The 21,564-nt window shown below is 45.8% G+C and overlaps 1 protein-coding gene across 1 annotated transcript in view; it reads left to right on the top strand.

Moving 5' to 3' along the window:
* Nucleotides 1-21,564, top strand: part of LOC308298555 (sodium/hydrogen exchanger 9B2) — a 56,199-nt gene that overhangs the window by 24,734 nt on the left and 9,901 nt on the right. The window contains exons 9-11 of the mRNA XM_080742191.1: nucleotides 4,625-4,774; nucleotides 13,607-13,715; nucleotides 20,249-20,385. Coding sequence (XP_080598317.1) covers nucleotides 4,625-4,774; nucleotides 13,607-13,715; nucleotides 20,249-20,385 — 396 coding nt within the window. The remainder of the gene's footprint in view (nucleotides 1-4,624; nucleotides 4,775-13,606; nucleotides 13,716-20,248; nucleotides 20,386-21,564) is intronic.

The following is a 21,564-nucleotide window of genomic DNA, read 5'->3' as shown; positions in this document are numbered from 1 at the left end:
CACATGTGCTACTAGGGGTGAGAACATTCTTGATCACTGCTACTGTACCATCCCGCAGGCATACCATTCTGTCCAACGTGCTGCTCTGGGCAGGGGTGATCACCATCTCATCCATCTGATCCCTCGCTACAGGCAGAGATTAAAAATATCAAAACCTGTAGTGCGGAGTTTCAGAGTGTGGTCCAGTGAGGCAAGTGAGCGACTCTGTGCCTGGCTGGAGAGTGCGGGCTGTGACCAGGACTTTGTTGAGTGGGCGGGGCCTGAGGCTGGAAACAACCTGGATGAATACACGGACACTGTGACATCATTCATCAGCCTCGGCGAGGAGGTGTGTGTCCCCCTCCGCTACAGGAAGATCTACAACAACGACAAGCCCTGGTTTTCAGCCCATCTCAGGAGGCTGCGGTCGGAGAAGGAGGTGGCCAGGCGTAGCGGCGACGTGGCCTTGTTCAGGCGAGCCAAGTACGAGTTTGCTAAAGCGGTGAGGGAGGCGAAACACCGCTTCTCGGAGAAACTGCGGCAGCAGCTCTCTGAGGGGAACTCCTCCTCTGTCTGGAAAGGACTTAAAACCATCACCAACTATAAGTCCAGGTCCCCACAGGCGTCTGACAACCTCCCTCTCGCCAACGAGCTCAATGAGTTTTACTGCCGCTTTGAGAGGGAGAGTTTCCCCCCTGCCCTCCCCCTCCACCCCCCCCGGACACAACCACTCTTCTCCCCCCCAACCCCACCACCTCTCACTGTCACAGAGAGAGAGGTTAAGCTGCTGTTCAGGAGCCAGAACCCCCGGAAGGCGTCCGGCCCGGATTCTGTCTCCCCCTCCGTCCTGAAGCACTGTGCTGACCAGCTCGCCCCGGTGTTCACCAACATCTTTAACACCTCGCTGGAGCTCGGTCAGGTACCAGCATGCTTCAAGGCCTCGACCATCATTCCCGTCCCCAAGAAGGCCAAGGTCACAGGCCTAAATGACTATAGACCCGTCGCCCTGACCTCTGTGGTCATGAAGGTCCTGGAGCGCCTTGTCCTGGCCCATCTGAAGGGCATTACTGATCCTGTGCTGGACCCGCTGCAGTTCGCGTACAGAGCGAATAGATCCACGGAGGACGCCGTGAACATGGCTCTGTACCACACTCTAAAACATCTGGACACTACCGGCAGCTATGCCAGGATCCTGTTCGTCGACTTCAGTTCGGCCTTCAACACCATCCTACCATCCATCCTGGAGCACCAGCTGTCCCTGCTGCAAGTGCCTGCCTCCACTCGCAAGTGGATTACGGACTTTTTAACCAACAGGTCGCAGCGGGTGAAGCTGGGGAAGAACATTTCCAGCTCCAGGTCCACCAGCACCGGTTCCCCGCAGGGCTGTGTCCTGTCCCCACTACTGTTTTCCCTGTACACCAACAGCTGTGTTTCCCTCCACCCGTCGGTCAAGCTCCTCAAGTTTGCTGACGACACCACCTTGGTGGGCCTCATCTCCAAGGGGGACGAGTCGGCCTACAGGGGGGAGATCGAGCGGCTGCGAAGCTGGTGTGAAATTAACAACCTGGAGCTAAATGCCCTTAAGACAGTGGAGATGGTGGTGGACTTCCGGAAGGACCCAGCCCCGCCCCTTCCCATCATGCTGGGTGGCACTCAGGTGGACTATGTTGAGTCCTGCAAGTTCCTGGGGATGATCATCTCCAGGGACCTGAAGTGGGAACTCAATATCACTGCCCTCCTGAGAAAGGCCCAGCAAAGGATGTACTTTCTTCGGCAGCTGCGTAAATACAGACTGTCGAGGGCCATGATGACGCAGTTCTACACGGCCATCATAGAGTCCATCCTCACTCACTCTATCATCACTTGGTTCCCCGCTGCATGCGCAAAAGACCTGGTCAAGCTGCAGCGGGTGATACGCTCTGCAGAGAGGGTGATTGGCCGTCCCCTGCCCTCCCTCAAGTCCCTGCACGACTCCAGGGCGCTGAGGAGGGCAAGAAAGATCATGGCCGACCCCTCCCACCCTGGTCACGGCCTCCTCACCCTGCTCCCCTCTGGGAGAAGGATGCGGCACCTAGGGGCCAAGACAGAGCGCCACAAAAACAGTTTTTTCCCCTCAGCTGCCAGGCTGCTGGATGACGCTGGTTTCCCTTTTTCCCTTGCCCCTTAGGGACATCAGCAATATGTTGCACTATTGAACACTACTGCACTTTATTTATATTATTTATTATTTATTTCTGCACGGTGTTGTTTTGTGTTTGTTGTTTTTCATGTTATCTGTGAAAAAAATATTGAATGCACACTGGTATGTTACCAAAGCAAATTCCTATGTGTGATACACAATGGTAAATAAAGGAATCTGAATCTGAATCTGAATCTGAGTTGGAGAGCCTGTTTTCCATTGAGAGCCCGACTACCTGTTGTTTAATAGTGTAATATGTACACGTTAGCAAGCATATTTGGAGAAGTAAACGTATATCATATATTTTAGGAATAGCGTTGTATGCTACTCTGCTTTCCATTTTGTAAAAATGCCTAGAATGATCTAGGCCCTAGATGAGGAACCCCCCTGATATAAAATGAGAGGCACTCTTGCCGATTTCGTAAGAGACTCATCGCCATTTGCTAGATATTTAAAAGTTATTTGGGGCCGTGATGATAACCCTTCTTCCCACTACTAGACTAATAAGGATTTATATTGTCTGTGTTATTGTTTACAACCACAATTATTCACGTGTGGCAAGATGGCGGTTCCACTAGTTTTACTAGTAGGCTAGTGTAGGCTTAGACGTCTTTTCAGAAGTTAATTTAATGTTTTCCATTTAATGATTTCCTTTATCGGATGTGATGAAGGGAGCTCGCAACCCTCCTTGCCCAGCGGCCCCCACCGTTGCGTTCAGGCTGACCGGGGAAACCGTGGTCGCGTCAGAGAGAGACAGACAGAAAGTGAGAGTGCATGTGTGTGTGTGTGTGTGAGAGAGAGCGAGCGAGAGGTGTGTGTGTGCAGAGAGTGTGTGCATATCAGAGAGTGATGTCAGAGTGAAGAGGCCTATAATTCATATAAATACTGATATTGTGTGTGTGTGTGTGTGTGTGTGTGTGTGTGTGTGTGTGTGTGTGTGTGTGTGTGTGTGTGTGTGTGTGTGTGTGTGTGTGTGTGTGTGTGTGTGTGTGTAGGATGATGTGGTGATCAGAAGGACCTCCATGCTGCTAGGTCTCTGTGTGTTTGCAGTGTTCTTCAGTCATGTGGTGGGCTTCTCTCTTTGTGTGTGTGTAGGATGATGTGGTCATCAGAAGGACCTCCATGCTGCTAGGACTGTGTGTGTTTAACTGTGTGTGTGTGCGTGTGCGTGTGCGTGTGTGTGTGTAGGATGATGTGGTCATCAGAAGGACCTCCATGCTGTTAGGACTGTGTGTGTTTAACTGTGTGTGTGCGTGTATGTGTGTGTGGGTGGGTGGGTGTGTGTGTGTGTGTGTGTGTGTATGTAGGATGATGTGGTGATCAGAAGGACCTCCATGCTGCTAGGACTGTGTGTGTTTGCAGTGTTCTTCAGTCATGTGGTGGGCTTCTCTCTTTGTGTGTGTGTAGGATGATGTGGTCATCAGAAGGACCTCCATGCTGCTAGGACTGTGTGTGTTTAACTGTGTGTGTGTGTAGGATGATGTGGTCATCAGGAGGACCTCCATGCTGCTAGGACTGTGTGTGTTTAACTGTGTGTGTGTGTGTGTAGGATGATGTGGTCATCAGGAGGACCTCCATGCTGCTAGGACTGTGTGTGTTTAACTGTGTGTGTGTGTGTGTAGGATGATGTGGTCATCAGGAGGACCTCCATGCTGCTAGGACTGTGTGTGTTTAACTGTGTGTGTGTGTAGGATGATGTGGTCATCAGGAGGACCTCCATGCTGCTAGGACTGTGTGTGTTTAACTGTGTGTGTGTGTGTGTAGGATGATGTGGTGATCAGAAGGACCTCCATGCTGCTAGGACTGTGTGTGTTTGCAGTGTTCTTCAGTCATGTGGTGGGCTTCTCTCTTTGTGTGTGTGTGTAGGATGATGTGGTGATCAGAAGGACCTCCATGCTGCTAGGACTGTGTGTGTTTGCAGTGTTCTTCAGTCATGTGGTGGGCTTCTCTCTTTGTGTGTGTGTGTAGGATGATGTGGTGATCAGAAGGACCTCCATGCTGTTAGGTCTCTGTGTGTTTGCAGTGTTCTTCAGTCATGTGGTGGGCTTCTCTCTTTGTGTGTGTGTGTGTGTAGGATGATGTGGTGATCAGAAGGACCTCCATGCTGCTAGGACTGTGTGTGTTTAACTGTGTGCGTGTGCGTGTGTTTAACTGTGTGTGTGTGTGTGTGTGTGTGTGTGTGTAGGATGATGTGGTCATCAGAAGGACCTCCATGCTGCTAGGACTGTGTGTGTTTGCAGTGTTCTTCAGTCATGTGGTGGGCTTCTCTCTTGTGTGTGTGTGTGTGTGTGTGTGTGTGTGTGTGTGTGTGTGTGTGTGTGTGTGTGTGTGTGTGTGTGTGTGTGTGTGTGTGTGTGTGTGTGTAGGATGATGTGGTGATCAGAAGGACCTCCATGCTGCTAGGACTGTGTGTGTTCGCTGTGTTCTTCAGTCATGTGGTGGGCTTCTCTCTTTGTGTGTGTGTAGGATGATGTGGTCATCAGGAGGACCTCCATGCTGCTAGGACTGTGTGTGTTTGCTGTGTTCTTCAGTCATGTGGTGGGCTTCGCCGGGGCGGGGGGGCTCTGCACCCTGGTGCTGTCCTTCCTGGCTGCTCTGGGATGGAACACTGACAAGGTTAGTATGCAGGGAAAAGCGGGACAACTCCCGAACGGCCGGTTCATTCCCGGCCTGGACCAGGAAAAAAATACAAATAAAATGTCGGCCTTCGTTCCATTTTGGTGCTGGGTGTGGATCGCCACTGTCGGACAGAAACCTTGTATCTCCAAGTTTCAATTGTAGGCTATACATTTTTTTTTCGCAAAGCAAAGCCCTGCTTCATTATACAAGGCCGTTGCACAAAAGTAGTGAAGCACACAACGCGGTGCGAGGCGTTGTGTGCTTGTAGATCTGCTGTTTTTACTACTTTAAATCATTTTTAAAATGATAAATACAAAACATACAAGGTTTCCACCCGACAACAACGAAATATAACTCATGTACAGTAATTGGCCCACTGGCTTGTCACTTGTCATGATCTGAAATGGCAAATCTTTGAGTAGCAGCAGCGCTATAGAGAGAGATCTCTCTATAGCGCGCAATGAGGGCCTCTACAACTCTTTTTCCCGGGCTGAATAAGGGGCCCAGCACGTCCCTGTTAGTATGACTAGTATTATTATTATAATTGTGACCATCAAGGGTGTCACAAGGGGGGGAAGTGGGACTGAGTTACTAGGGCCCAAGGTGGAGGGGCCTTAATTATCTTATAATTTAGCTATTGAAAAATAGCAGATCTACAAGCTCACAGCACAAAAGGTGATTGAATCCTTGTACCCTGCAGGGCCCAGAATTTGGTGCGACACCCTTTGGCTGACACACACGTTGGACACCCTAGCGACCATAAGACGCAGTTAACTAGGAAAACCACCACATCTTGTCCGTATGTCCGTCTCAGGGGGTGGGCAACATCTCTCTCCAGGGCAGTGTTAATTTTTTCAGCAAATTTTGATTTAGTCTCAGGGCGGCTTGCACCAACACGGTTTAAGCCTTAAACTGGTTTAAATCAAGGTTTATCTTTTAATCAGCTTGCACCAAACCTTAAATCTAGTTTTCATTAATCAGGCTTAGTTTTAAACCATCCTTTTAATCTTGGTTTGAATTTTCACTGTAAACCTGGATTACTGTTAATCCTGTTGCACCACTACTTTAAACTTTGATTTAAACATTAGTAAGGGATTAATTGTAAACCTGCTGTAGAGGTGGTTTAAATGCAAACATGCCATTGACATGAATGGCATGGGGGTCCCCCTCCACAGAGGGAAGCCTCACAGCCAGCCCTGCAGGCTTGCATCTGTAAACTGCAGACAGTGTTTCACAGCTGAAAACAAACATCTCATCATATTGTTGTCTTCAATACATCCTTGTAGTAGCCTACTGTACATCGGCTATTTTAAATTAGCGAACATTTAAATATTTACAGGGACATAATACAGACATTTGTTATGGAAGCTTGTGGACTTCCCAAGCAACATGGAGACGTTTTAATTTTCGAAATCGCTTCATAATTGACTCAAATGTGAATGTGATCAAAACTGTGGTCTTTTCTTGCTTCCTTTCTAGCCGCGCATCGCATCGCCGCACCGCACCGCACTGTGTAGCGTCCGAGCGTCATCGTCGTATGCGTTACATTTTTTGTTTTGTTTTGGCTGCAGGCGCTCTTCTTAACATAGGCCTGCCTAGACAGGTTCAATTTTCAGAAAATCAGAACCCCGAAGGCATTTTGCGAATATTTATTATATACAACTGTTCTAGGGGTATTAAGGGGTGCTGAATCCAAATTTGCTGTATATAATGCTCAAAAATGTTCCTAAATGGCTCAAAATTGAGAAATCCAACATGGCCGCCACTGTAAGGCTGAAACTATTTAAGTGCAAATCTTTTTGACTAAACAAGGTAGAAACTTGAACTAAATGTGTTTTTCTAGGTTAACCTAAATGGGGAATTTGAAATTCTATCCTAATTTTAGATCAGGCGTGAATAATTGGCTTGAAACTCATACATGTATAGCAGAAAAGGTTCGTTATTGATGCATAATTCGTCAAACAAACAAAAGCAGGATGAACAATGGTTTTATTCATCAAAACTCTTTTGATTTAGATTTTTCTATCAACAAGTCATATATGCAAATTATATATAGTCCTTAAAGGGATATTGCACTTTCAACAGGGAAACAGGGGAAGGGCTTCTCTCCCCACACACACCCATTGTAACTTCAAACTCCATTTTAACCATTAATTAAAAACACCCATTATTTTTTGTGGTGACTCATTCTACCCTCCTAATACGTGAGCAGGCCGTGTTTTTTTCCCATAACCTTTTTCATTTGTTTTTATTAATTATTTGGGAAAATGGAAAAAAATTAATTCAAAAAATAATTATTAAAAATAAATGAAAAATGTTATTGAAAAAACACGACCTGCTCACATATTAGGAGGGTAATATGAGACACCAGAAAAAATAATGGGTGTTTTTAATGAATCTATCATGGTTATAAATGAAGTTTGAAGTTACAATGGGTGTCTGTGGGGAGAGGCCGAGGGCCTGGTAACATTTACATCAAATATCTAAATATTGAATCAAGCAAATTAAAAACTGTTCAGGGTGTTTATAAAAGCCTAATTAGACGATAAAATTACCAAAAGTTTTTTGAAAGAGAAATATCCCTTTAATATGAAGGTAGGCTACATTAATTTAGCCTATTTGCAGTCATCAATATTTCGAGCAGATCTCATAGGTATCTTGCAGCTGCATGCATCCAATTCCACTTTTCCTGAATAGAATAGAATGGATTATAATATAATATAATAGTATTTTACCATATCAATAAAAGTAAATGTACATGGGAATACTTCTTACTGTAATCCTTACTGTGGCAGCTTATTCACAGTCTTCCTCAGTGTTCCGGCAAATGTTGAGTTTTTTGCCGTTGCATGCTTCCATACATGCCATACGACTCTTTCTGGATAGAATAGAAGAGAGTTTATAGCCGGCACAAGTACATCAGGGTAGGGTTCATCAATCTGTCAACATCTAAGAGTCTAGAGTATGCAGTCTAGTAGGCTGATATTCTCTAAAATTACCAAATCCCATTAGTACAATCTATTATACATACATACCTGCAGCTGCAGCGTTGGCTGAGGCACTCCTTTGTACACCCACATTAAGTGAACTCCCTGCAGGCTTTGGGCATAGGTGGCAGACAGAGTAGCCGTGGCACTAACTGGCCTTCCTTGATCATCCATCCCACTGGAGGAAGATCAGGGTGTGGCAGGTGAGCTTGATTCCATATAGTTGCTTAATAGTGTGCACGCATGATATGGAACCTCACAGCATCTGTGGTTGGTGGCAGAGTCTCTTGGGGACGACTTTTGCAGAATAACTTTACTCGTGCTTTGTTGCATGAATCAACGTCAGGCACACCATAGATCTTACAAATGAATCTTTCTGATGATGTCACAATATCTTCTGTGAAAGGGCCCTTCCCAAGGCCAGCAAGATCAGTGTGATGATGTTCGAACACCTGCCAGGCTTTCTGTGGCCGCTGAACTGAGTCACATTGTCACATCCAGTAAGGGCATGGAAGGCAAGGAGTGTGTCCAGTTGATCCTCAGACAGTATCCTGTGAATTTCATGCACTGGGAAAAACTTTAGGTCCTTTGATATCCCAGCTTTCATGTAGACATAGGTACATCTTATTTTGTCAAAGTAAGCAAGCAGTAGTAGAAGCACGTCTGTGTCACGTGCTGACACGACTACTGTTTCCATCAGTGCGTGGATACAGTGAAGGATCAGTCGTGTATCAGCTTCCTTGTGGACACTCCTTGCCTTCCATGCCCTTACTGGATGTGACAGTGTGTCACAGTTCAGCGGCCACAGAAAGAAGACAGCCTGGCAGGTGTTCGAACAACATCACACTGATCTAGCTGGCCTTGGGAAGGGCCCTTTCACAGAAGATATCGTGACATCATCAGAAAGATTCATTTGTAAGATCTATGGTGTGCCCGACGTTGATTCATGCAACAAAGCATGAGTAAAGTCATTCTGCAAAGGTCGTCCCCAAGAGACTCTGCCACCAACCACAGATGCTGTGAGGTTCCATATCATGCGTGCACACTATCAAGCAACTATATGGAATCAAGCTCACCTGCCACACCCCGATCTTCCTCCAGTGGAGGAAATTGTATTGGATGATCAAGGAAGGCCAGTTAGTGCCACGGCTACTCTGTCTGCCACCTATGCCCAAAGCCTGCAGGGAGTTCACTTCATGTGGGTGTACAAAGGAGTGCCTCAGCCAACGCTGCAGCTGCAGGTATGTATGTATAATAGATTGTACTAATGGGATTTGGTAATTTTAGAGAATATCAGCCTACTAGACTGCATACTCTAGACTCTTAGATGTTGACAGATTGATGAACCCTACCCTGATGTACTTGTGCTGGCTATAAACTCTCTTCTATTCTATCCAGAAAGAGTCATATGGCATGGAAGCATGCAACTGCAAAACACTCAACACTTGCCGGAACACTGAGGAAGACTGTGAATAAGCTGCCACAGTAAGGATTACAGTAAGAAGTATTCCCATGTACATTTACTTTTATTGATATGGTAAAATACTATTGTATTATATTATATTATAATCCATTCTATTCTATTCAGGAAAAGTGGAATTGGATGCATGCAGCTGCAAGATACCTATCTGCTCAAAATATTGATGACTGCAAATAGGCTAAATTAATGTAGCCTACCTTCATATTAAGGACTATATATAATTTGCATATATGACTTGTTGATAGAAAAATCTAAATCAAAAGAGTTTTGATGAATAAAACCATGGTTCATCCTGCTTTTGTTTCTGTTTGACGAATTATGCATCAATAACGAACCTTTTCTGCTATACATGTATGTGTTTCAAGCCAATTATTCACGTCTGATCTAAAATCAGGATAGAATTTCAAATTCCCCATGTAGGCTAACCTAGAAAAACACATTTAGTTCAAGTTTCTACGTTGTTTAGTCAAAAAGATTTTCACTTAAATAGAGTTCAGCCTTGCAGTGGCGGCCATGTTGGATTTCTCAATTTTGAGCCATTTAGGAACATTTTTGAGCATTATATACAGCAAATTTGGATTCAGCATCCCTTAATACCCCTAGAACAGTTGTATATAATAAATATTCGCAAAATGCCTTCGGGACTTTATACAAGCACATTTTCAGAAATTCTGCCTTGTCTAGCCCACATTCTCCTAGAAGTGAATAAAAAAGTAACGCTAATGATATTAGGCTCAAGAGAATAGCCCAATAGCATATTCAAGTTTGTTTACATCGAAATCCAAGATGGAGGACATTTAAACCATGAATTAATCACAGTTTATGGTTTTAATCACAGGTTAAGGGTTTAATCACAGATTTGTTAAGCAATGCTTAAATTTAAGTGGTGCAACGCACCTAGATTTAAAATAAAACCTAGATCAACAAACCCTTGATTAACCCTAAACTAAGATTTATTTAATCCCTTTTGGTGCAACCCGCCCTCAGTCTTAGTCTTTTGAATAACACACCATTTAGTCTTAGTCCTGTCTTAGTCTTCTGAAATTGTTTTAGTCTAGTCTTTAGTCAACTAAATGTCAAAACATTTTAGTCTTAGTCTTTTGGGATTAGTCTTAGACTTTTAGGATATGTTTTTTAGCCTAATATAACCTCATCTATCTAGATAAATGCGAGAAGTCTCTGCGTGTCTGTCTGTCTGTGTGTCTGTAATCCGCGTATCTCGAGAACCGTTCGTCCCACCGGCTTCAGATTCGGCACGCGCGTTCCCCGCCGCGGCACGGAGTGCAGTGCCGGGTCTCGACCCGACCCGACGCGCGGTTTTCCCGAACCGGCGCGAAACGTTCGGAATCTCCTTATGCGGGGTTGATTGTTGACATCAGGCTGTTCCGGAGGAAATCGGCGAAAGCTCTGACTCATTGTGACATCACTTCATAAAAGGCTCTGTCATCACGTACGCCACATGAGTCAACAAAAAATCTCTGTGAGTGTGTATGTATGTATGTAATCCGCGTATCTCGAGAACCGTTCGTCCCACGGGCACGCGCGTTCTCCATATATGGGCGTTCGTCCCACGGGCACGCGCGTTCTCCATATATGGGCATAAAATGAATGCCCCCATATATGGGCATAAAATGGATTGCAGACAGACAGATACAGATATCTCCATATATGGACATAAATGGACAGAGGCAAACAGATGGTCAAAGATCTCCATATATGGGCATAAAATGGACGCAGACAGACAGATACAGATATCTCCATATATGGGCATAAATGGACACAGGCAAACAGATGTTCAAAACGGGTCCTATGACAACAGGTATAATGAGGTTTGCATTAAAGGGGGGACCGGCACTGTGTCTGCAACACAGTTGGAGGCACAGACAGATACTCCATATATGGGCATAAAATGGACGCAGATAGACACATATCTCCATATATGGGCATAAAATGGACCCAGAACTATAACTGCAGTGATCTCCATATATGGACATAAAATGGACGCCGACAGACAGACAGACAGATACAGATATCTCCATATATGGGCATAAATGGACACAGGCAGACAGATGGTCAAAACGGGTCCTATGAAACCATACATAAAATATGTATTTGGCTTTCATTTCATTGCAGTTACATACCAATGTTAATTTTTGTAGCCACTAGTCTTGATTTAGTCTTAGTCTTAGTCTTTTGAAATTGTTTTAGTCTAGTCTAGTCTTATCGACAAAATCTCAATCTTGTAGTCTTTTAGTCTTTTAGTCTTAGTCGTAGTCGACAAAATGAACACTGCTCCAGGGGGCCACACTGACTTTGATAAAGTGAGTGAAGGGCCACACGTTGGACAATGGAAACTTGAAACACATGAATTAAGTTAAAACGGCATGAATTTGATAGTTTGACGACTAGTTTGTCGTGTCTTTAATGCTTATGAATTATGTTATAATTATGGATCCATGGCAGACTGTTTCACTGTTACATTATAAACATTTAACATTTGAGTACATACAGATGGAATATGGAATGCATAGACTACTTAACATGTTACATATAGGCCTACATATTAATTACTAATAATGAATTGGAGTTGCGTTGAATTGATTTCCTTAAAAGAACATAATGCTGCCTTTTAACTTGTAGATTTTTTTGGGGGTAAATTTTGTTTTTCTTGAGGATTCGAGGGCCGTATTGAGATGGTGGAAGGGCCGGGTCCGGCCCCCGGGCCGTATGTTGCCCCATGTGTGTCCTATGTTGTCTGTATGTCAATGTCTATAGCTGCTGACCTGTTGTGACATCACATTCCGTCCTTGTTCCTTGTATGCCCATATATGGAGATCCCTGATGTCATCAATATTAAGCCCATAGCTTGGAATTCCCATATATGGACATGTTGTGTCTCATGTGGCCTATAACATAAGATACGATGATGTCAGATGTCAGTCATATCCATATTTGGCAAAATATTTGTCCAACTTAAACATCCAACAGCAACTCGAATCACAATTGCAAATTAATTCCGTCCTGTGCCCGATTTTTTGTCTGTCTAACTCGGGGGTCATCAACCCGCGGCTCTAGAGCCGCATGCAGCACTTTAGCACCGCCCTAGTGGCTCCCTGGAGCTTTTTCAAAAATGTATTAAGGGAAAAAGATGGGGGGAACAAATATATTTTTTTCTGTTTTAATATGGTTTCTGTAGGAGGACAAACATGACACAAACATTCTTAACACTTTCCAATGCTGTAAAAATGTGTAGAATAAATATTGAATGTAATGCTCATTATGTATTTGTAGCCTACTTAGTCATTTTGACAGTAGGCTAATATAGCTAATATAGACTTTTAATATATTGTCACTGTCGGGCAGAAACCTTGTATCTCCAAGTTTCAAATTTGTATTTTTTCTTTTTTTTTCGCAAAGTAAAGCCCTGCTTCATCATACAAGACTGACACACAAAAGTAGTGAAAACAGCAGATCTACAAGCACACAACGCCTCGCGGTGTGAGGCGTTGTGTGCTTGTAGATCGCCTGTTTTCACTAGTTTAGTTCATTTTGTAAATGATAAATACAAAACGAAGTTTTGGACATACAAGGTTTATGACAATATATAATGCTTTTATAATTTTCTTGCGGCTCCAGACAGATTTGTTTTTAGTTTCTTTGGTCCAATATGGCTCTTTCAACATTTTGGGTTGCCGACCCCTGCCGTAGGGCGTCTTACCTAGATACTATTAGTAGTACTAGGGTGGTCACGGTGGTGCAGTTGGTAGTGCTCTCGCCTCACAGCTAGAAGGTCCTGGGTTCAATTCCCGCTGGTGGTGTGTTCCCTCCTCTGCGTCTTCAGTGCCCACACCCTTGGTGGCGTCGGCGACAGGGCCTTTCTGTGTGGAGTTTGCATGTTCTCCTTGTGTCTCCTAGGGTTGATACCCTCACAAAAACATGCAATAATCCTGGTCTCTATACTGCCTCCCCCTGGCCAGCCGGGGCGCCTGATGGAGGGGAAAGGAACTGGTTGGAATAACGTGTTCCTTCCACGCGCTACGTCCAACCGGGGAAACTCCCCCTGTCAGGTGAAAAGAAGTGGTCTGCTCACTCCTCATGCACTGAAGGAAGCATGAGGTCAGGTTGGCAGAGGGAGAGCAGAGCCCAGGATTACAGTTTAGGATATTGGCACTGGGTGAAAAAAATGAGTTACAAAAATCGTGGGATAAAAATGATTGAACAATATTACAGCATACGAGCTCATAGGGCTTCACATTGCAGGCTTGTGGATCGTCCATTTTCAAGTCATTAACAAAATGTCCCTCCTTTGCTTTTTGTTTACAAATTGAACCGTGGATGTGATGTTATTTGTGTCCCTCCCAGGCTCCAGTAGCTGCCATCGTGGGGCGGTCCTGGGACATCTTCCAGCCCCTCCTCTTTGGTCTGATTGGTGCAGAGATCACCATCTCTAAACTCAACCCCAACACTGTGGGTAAGCTCCGCCCACTCTCCCTCTCCTTTTAACCCATTCACTGCCCACCCCAGGGCGGGTCCTGTGCTGTGCGTTGCATGGAAGTGGCAGAAGTGCTGTGATGAAGGGATGTTACGTTGTGCGGTGCAGGTCTATTCACATCCCCAGAAACAAACCACAACTCCATAGAGTCTAGACCGTAGATCTTAACTCCCGACTCCCTCATTTAAACCACTGGACACACCGGCCAGTTGTTTAGAGACGCTCTGTCTAGACAGATGCTTTGTGGTGGATTCAAACTCAGTGTAGAAGATGGGTTTGGTATTCAAGATAGTTAAAGGGGCAGTGCCCTCAATACCCTACAATACCCCTACATGCTGACAACGCCTCGCGTTGCGAAGCGTCGTCTGCATGTAGATCTGCTATTTTCACAATGGAACAGATGGAGTCAAACTAATGTAATGCCAACTCCTACAATTCCAAGAGCTTGTCAGGTGTTGAAATATGATTATTTTAGGGGTCGCGGCCTGAAAAGTTTGAGAACCACTGAAGTTGTCATTCTACTGTTCTGCCACCACAGTGTGGATCACTGGCTTCTTTCAAAACAGGCCTGGAAGAAAAAAAAACATATTTCAGACCAAAGGGGAGGTGCACTCACTTCCCCCATAGAAAGGTCTCTCTCTCTCTAACAGTGAGTCTATGTCTCTCTCTCATCAGGTCTAGGTCTGGTCTCTCTCTCTAAGGGCGGATTCACACTGCGGTCTCGGGACCGGTCTCGAGGCTACTTGGCAGATGTTTAAACCGGTTTTGACAGTGTGAAGCGTGCGGTTTTCCTCAGAAACGGATAGCCTCGAAACCACCTCAAGAGGTAGTCTCGAGACTGCATTGTGCGACCTCGAGACCGGTGAGCCGCAGTGTGAAGCAACCGGCCTCAAAAACGGTATTGATGTTGAACGTGACCTCATATAATGTCGACGAGTCAGGCGTTGCCACAAATAAACACTGGGTAACAGTTGTCGACATGGCCTGGTCTAACAGAGAGATTGCTTGCTTGTAGGACTCAAACGCCAATTGTTTGAGTCGAGGAGTCAAAAATGTATTTTTATATCACCAGTTAGTCTACTACTGCGGTGCGCTGGACTGGTGTCATGTACTTCCAATTGAGAGAAGTAGCAATTGGCGACAGTTATTTATTGTCTCGCACCAGCGCACTGAGCAGGGGTGAAAGTGAGACGGAACGGCCAGAACCGCCGCTCCGTTAAAACATTCGGAGCCGGGACGGTGCTCCATTAAGAGGAAGAAGCAAGCTGTCAAAATCCCATATTAAATAACCTGCCACAGCACAAACGCACGTCCAAGTCCAAGAAGTAATCAATCTAGCCTACTAATGTCAGATTAACATACACACAGCTACTAGTTACATTTTCTAATTAAGTGCTTCTGAATTGTTCCAGTGTTTTTGTAATCCAAATGCTGTTTGTGTTTCGCAGCCTGTGTCCATGACATGTCCACACTGCTAGCTCTCGTCCATGAGCTGTGCCTCCCCCATCCGTTTTTTCTGATACCGTTCTCCACACTGACTCATTGCTCTGTGTCCCGCGACTGCGGACTGGATCCCATCGTTCATTTAAAAGAGCCGTTCAAGAGAGTCGAATCGTTCGCGAATGTCTCATCTCTACTGCGCGCTGCTTGGGACAGGGCAGAGTTGGCCTAGCGGAGAAGTTGTATTTGTTTTAACGGTGTTATGTGTGCACTGCTGTGCCTGCTTGACGTGCTTGTTACCCTTAATGTGAATTTTAAGCCACACTGTGGCTTGTGAAAGCGTTTCAATTGTAGGCCACGTTGATTATTAAATAATAAAAATACAACGTGCGCTGCGCTGCACGTCTCGCTCATCATTCTGCACGTTTATGCGCCTGGAAAATAGCAGATCTACAAGCTCACAACGCGTCGCGGATGCGAGGCATTGTGAGCTTGTAGATCAGCGAACGTCGCTCGACACCTACTATACAGGTCTATTGATATGCAAATAGGCTTGTTTCTTTAAACAGTTGTCGAGGTGTGGAGACCCAAGACTGTTCCACACTGCGCTGTCGCGCGTCATTGGATTGTTACACCAACTTTCGTGCCTGAATTTATTGGCGACCAGCATCAGCAATGTCGCATAGTTGATGACGTCTGTATTCACCAGCGAATACCGCCACCTATAGGACCGGGACGTCTATTGCTAGTGGTCTCCATGGAGGCCAGAAGGTCTGCCAATGTGAATGCTGGCCAGCGTGAACCAGCAACCGTTTTCAGAATCAGTTCTAATCAAACGGATTGCAGTGTGAATCCGCCCTAACAGTGAGTCTATGTCTCTCTCTCATCAGGTCTAGGTCTGGTCTCTCTCTCTCTCTAACAGTATGTGTATGTCTCTCTCTCATCAGGTCTAGGTCTGGTCTCTCTCTCTCTAACAGTGAGTCTATGTCTCTCTCTCATCAGGTCTAGGTCTGGTCTCTCTCTCTCTCTCTCTCTAAGGGCGGATTCACACTGCGGTCTCGAGACCGGTCTCGAGGCTACTTGGCAGATGTTTAAACCGGTTTTGACAGTGTGAAGCGTGCGGTCTTCCTCAGAAACGGATAGCCTCGAAACCACCTCAAGAGGTAGTCTCGAGACTGCATTGTGCGACCTCGAGACCGGTGAGCCGCAGTGTGAAGCAACCGGCCTCAAAAACGGTATTGATGTTGAACGTGACCTCATATAATGTCGACGAGTCAGCCGTCGGCACAAATAAACACTGGGTAACAGTTGTCGACATGGCCATGGGATCAGCGACTTCATCTCACAGAGAGATTGCTTGCTTGTAGGACTGTCTTCTAAAATTCGTTTATATGTTTTATATCACCAGTTAGCCTACTACTGTGGTGCGCTGGACTGGTGTCATGTACTTCCAATTGGGAGAAGTAGCAATTGGCGAACAGTTATTTATTGTCTCGCACCAGCGCACTGAGGCAGGGGTGAAAGTGAGACGGGACGGCCAGAACCGGCGCTCCGTTAAAACATTCGGAACACAGGACTGTAATCTAGGCTGACCTAGGATCAGATTCAGGTCCGTTATTAGCCGCGAGGCAGCGACATGAAGTATGGCTGTAACTGTGAGATGATGGTTATGCTGCTCTGGGATCAGATTTACAGCGGGAGGGGGGGGGGCTTGGTGCGTGCGTGCATGCAGCATGTGTGTGCGCTGTCGCCCGTCGGGAAAGAAAAGCAGAAAGAGAAAGCACTAGCCTACAAGTTAAACCATGAACTGTTAAACCATGAAAACAAACCGAAAATGACTTACCGCTGTTGATAGAAAATAGCCTAAAAGTATTCCTTTATCCCTGACTTTTGTTTCGATGTTATAGATTCCTTGGCACTGCTTGTGCACTGCTGTGCCTGCTTGACGTGCCATTAATGTGAATATTAAGCCACAAGCGTTTCAGCCATGTTGATTATTAAATAATTAAAATAATAACGTGCGCTGCGCTGCATGTCTCGCTCATCATTCTGCACGTTTATGCGCCTGGAAAATAGCAGATCTACAAGCTCACAACGCGTCGCGGATGCAAGGTCAGTGTGAGCTTGTAGATCAGCGACACAGGTCAATTGATATGCAAATAGGCTTGTTTGTCTTGTCGAGGTGTGGGGGGTGCGAGACCCAAGACCACTGCAACAATGTTCCACACTGCGCTGTCGCGCGTCATTGAATTGTTACACCAACTTTCGTGCCTGAATTTATTGGCAACCACCATCAGCAATGTCGCATAGTTGATGACACTATGTGCATACCGCCACCTATAGGACCGGGCTGTATAGTGCTAGTGATCTCCAGGGAGGCCAGAAGGTCTGCCAATGTGAATGCTGGCCAGCGTGAACCAGCAACCGGTTTCAGAATCAGTTCTAATCAAACGGATTGCAGTGTGAATCCGCCCTAAGGGCGGATTCACACTGCGGTCTCGAGACCGGTCTCGAGGCTACTTGGCAGATGTTTAAACCGGTTTTGACAGTGTGAAGCGTGCGGTTTTCCTCAGAAACGGATAGCCTCGAAACCACCTCAAGAGGTAGTCTCGAGACTGCATTGTGCGACCTCGAGACCGGTGAGCCGCAGTGTGAAGCAACCGGCCTCAAAACCGGAACGTAACCTCATATAAAGTGGACGAGTCAGGCGTCGTCACAAATAAACACTGGGTAACAGTTGTCGACATTGCCTGGTCTAACAGAGAGATCGCTTGCTTGTAGGACTCAAACGCCAATTGTTTGAGTCGAGGAGTCAAAAATGTATATATTTTTACATCACCAGTTAGCCTACTATACTGCGGTGCGATGGACTGGTGTCATGTACTTCCAATTGAGAGAAGTAGCAATTGGCGACAGTTATTTATTGTCTCGCACCAGCGCACTGAGGCAGGGGTGAAAGTGAGACGGAACGGCCAGAACCGCCGCTCCGTTAAAACATTCACCGCCGCTCCGTTAAAACATTCGGAGCCGTTAAGAGGAAGAAGCAAGCTGTCAAAATCCCATATTAAATAACCTGCCACAGCACAAACGGATGTCCAAGTCCAAGAAGTAAACAATCTAGCCTACTAATGTCAGATTAACATACACAGCTACTAGTTACATTTTCTAATTAAGTGCTTCTGAATTGTTCCAGTGTTTTTGTAATCCAAATGCTGTTTGTGTTCGCAGCCTGTGTCCATGACATGTCCACACTGCTCGTCCATGAGCTGTGCCTCCCCCATCCGTTTTTTCTCATACCGTTCTCGACACTGACTCATTGCTCTGTGTCCCGCGACTGCAGACTGGATCCCATCGTTCATTTAAAAGAGCCGTTCAAGAGAGTCGAATCGTTCGCGAATGTCTCATCTCTACTGCGCGCTGCTTGCGACGGGGCAGAGTTGGCCTAGCGGAGAAGTTTTATTTGTTTTAACGGTGTTATTTGTGCACTGCTGTGCCTGCTTGACGTGCTTGTTACCCTTAATGTGAATATTAAGCCACACTGTGGCTTGTGAAAGCGTTTCAATTGTAGGCCACGTTGATTATTAAATGATAAAAATATAACGGGCGCTGCGCTGCACGTCTCGCTCATCATTCTGCACGTTTATGCGCCTGGAAAATAGCAGATCTACAAGCTCACAACGCGTCGCGGATGCGAGGCATTGTGAGCTTGTAGATCAGCGGCTCGACACCTACAGGTCTATGGATATGCAAATATGCTTGTTTCTTTGTTAAACAGTTGTCGAGGTGTGGGACCCAAGACTGTTCCACACTGCGCTGTCGCGCGTCATTGGATTGTTACACCAACTTTCGTGCCTGAATTTATTGGCGACCAGCATCAGCAATGTCGCATAGTTGATGACACTATGTGCATACCGCCACCTATGGACCGGGATATATAGTGCTAGTGATCTCCCGGGAGGCCAGAAGGTCTGCCAATGTGAATGCTGGCCAGCGTGAACCAGCAACCGTTTTCAGAATCAGTTCTAATCAAACGGATTGCAGTGTGAATCCGCCCTAATTATGTGTATGTCTCTCTCTCATCAGGTCTAGGTCTGGTCTCTCTCTCTAACAGTATGTGTATGTCTCTCTCTCATCAGGTCTAGGTCTGGTCTCTCTCTCTCTCTAACAGTGAGTGTATGTCTCTCTCTCATCAGGTCTAGGTCTGGTCTCTCTCTCTCTCTAACAGTGAGTGTATGTCTCTCTCTCATCAGGTCTGGGTCTGGTCTCTCTCTCTCTAACAGTGAGTCTATGTCTCTCTCTCATCAGGTCTAGGTCTGGTCTCTCTCTCTCTCTCTCTCTAACAGTATGTGTATGTCTCTCTCTCATCAGGTCTAGGTCTGGTCTCTCTCTCTAACAGTATGTGTATGTCTCTCTCTCATCAGGTCTAGGTCTGGTCTCTCTCTCTAACAGTGGGTGTATGTCTCTCTCTCATCAGGTCTAGGTCTGGTCTCTCTCTCTAACAGTGAGTGTATGTCTCTCTCTCATCAGGTCTAGGTCTGGTCTCTCTCTCTCTCTAACAGTATGTGTATGTCTCTCTCTCATCAGGTCTGGGTCTGGTCTCTCTCTCTAACAGTGAGTGTATGTCTCTCTCTCATCAGGTCTAGGTCTGGTCTCTCTCTCTAACAGTGGGTGTATGTCTCTCTCTCATCAGGTCTAGGTCTGGTCTCTCTCTCTAACAGTGAGTTTATGTCTCTCTCTCATCAGGTCTAGGTCTGGTCTCTCTCTCTCTCTAACAGTGAATGTATGTCTCTCTCTCTCATCAGGTCTGGGTCTGGTCTCTCTCTCTCTAACAGTGAGTGTATGTCTCTCTCTCATCAGGTCTAGGTCTGGTCTCTCTCTCTCTCTCTAACAGTGAGTGTATGTCTCTCTCTCATCAGGTCTGGGTCTGGTCTCTCTCTCTCTCTAACAGTGAGTGTATGTCTCTCTCTCATCAGGTCTGGGTCTGGCCTGTATTCTCATAGGGTTGGTGGTCAGACTGTTGGTGACCTTCTCTCTCTCTCTCTAACAGTGAGTGTATGTCTCTCTCTCATCAGGTCTAGGTCTAGCCTGTATTCTCATAGGCCTGGTGGTCAGACTGTTGGTGACCTTTGCTGTGGTTCATTATGGAGGATTCAACCTGAAGGAGAAGCTCTTCATCTCTGTGGCCTGGTTACCTAAAGCTACTGTCCAGGTATTACCCTGTACCCATACCCTAATATACCCTTATGTACCTTATACCTAACCCTGTCCAGGTAATACCTTGTACCCATACCCTAATATACCCTTATGTACCTTATACCTAACCCTGTCCAGGTAATACCTTGTACCCATACCCTAATATACCCTAATATACCCTATACCTAACCCTGTCCAGGTAATACCTGTACCCATACCCTAATATACCCTAATATACCTTATAACTACTACCTAATACCTAACCCTAAAGATCTTCATCTCTGTGGCCTGGTTACCTAAAGCTACTGTCCAGGTATTACCCTGTACCCTAAAGCTACTGTCCAGGTATTACCCTGTACCCTAAAGGGTCCAGGTATTACCCTGTACCCTAAAGCTAATGTCCAGGTATTACCCTGTACCCTAAAGGGTCCAGGTATTACCCTGTACCCTAAAGCTACTGTCCAGGTATTACCCTGTACCCTAAAGCTACTGTCCAGGTATTACCCTGTACCCTAAAGCTACTGTCCAGGTATTACCCTGTACCCTAAAGCTACTGTCCAGGTATTACCCTGTACCCTAAAGGGTCCAGGTATTACCCTGTACCCTAAAGCTACTGTCCAGGTATTACCCTGTACCCTAAAGCTACTGTCCAGGTATTACCCTGTACCCTAAAGCTACTGTCCAGGTATTACCCTGTACCCTAAAGGGTCCAGGTATTACCCTGTACCCTAAAGCTACTGTCCAGGTATTACCCTGTACCCTAAAGGGTCCAGGTATTACCCTGTACCCTAAAGCTACTGTCCAGGTATTACCCTGTACCCTAAAGGGTCCATGTATTACCCTGTACCCTAAAGCTACTGTCCATGTATTACCCTGTACCCTAAAGCTACTGTCCATGTATTACCCTGTACCCTAAAGCTACTGTCCATGTATTACCCTGTACCCTAAAGCTACTGTCCAGGTACAGGCCCAACCTGTCTGTCTGCATGTGTTAAGGTAATTCTATGTGTGATTCAATGAAGGCACACATAATACTATACATCAACACATAGAGCATACTGTACGTATACATCAGAAAGAAGAAATCTCCCTTCAAGGCTTTCTGTCAGACAGAGTTGGGGGAAAGGGGTTGGGCCTCCCACTTTCCTTAGAGGGCTTTCTGACAGAAACCTTTGCTCCGTGTCCTGCAATTATT

Source organism: Nannobrachium achirus (assembly GCF_963921795.1).
Source record: "Nannobrachium achirus genome assembly, chromosome: 14".
Taxonomy (NCBI): Eukaryota; Metazoa; Chordata; class Actinopteri; order Myctophiformes; family Myctophidae; genus Nannobrachium; species Nannobrachium achirus.
The sequence above is the reverse complement of the archived record's forward strand: the minus strand, read 5'-3'. Positions and strand labels throughout refer to the sequence as shown.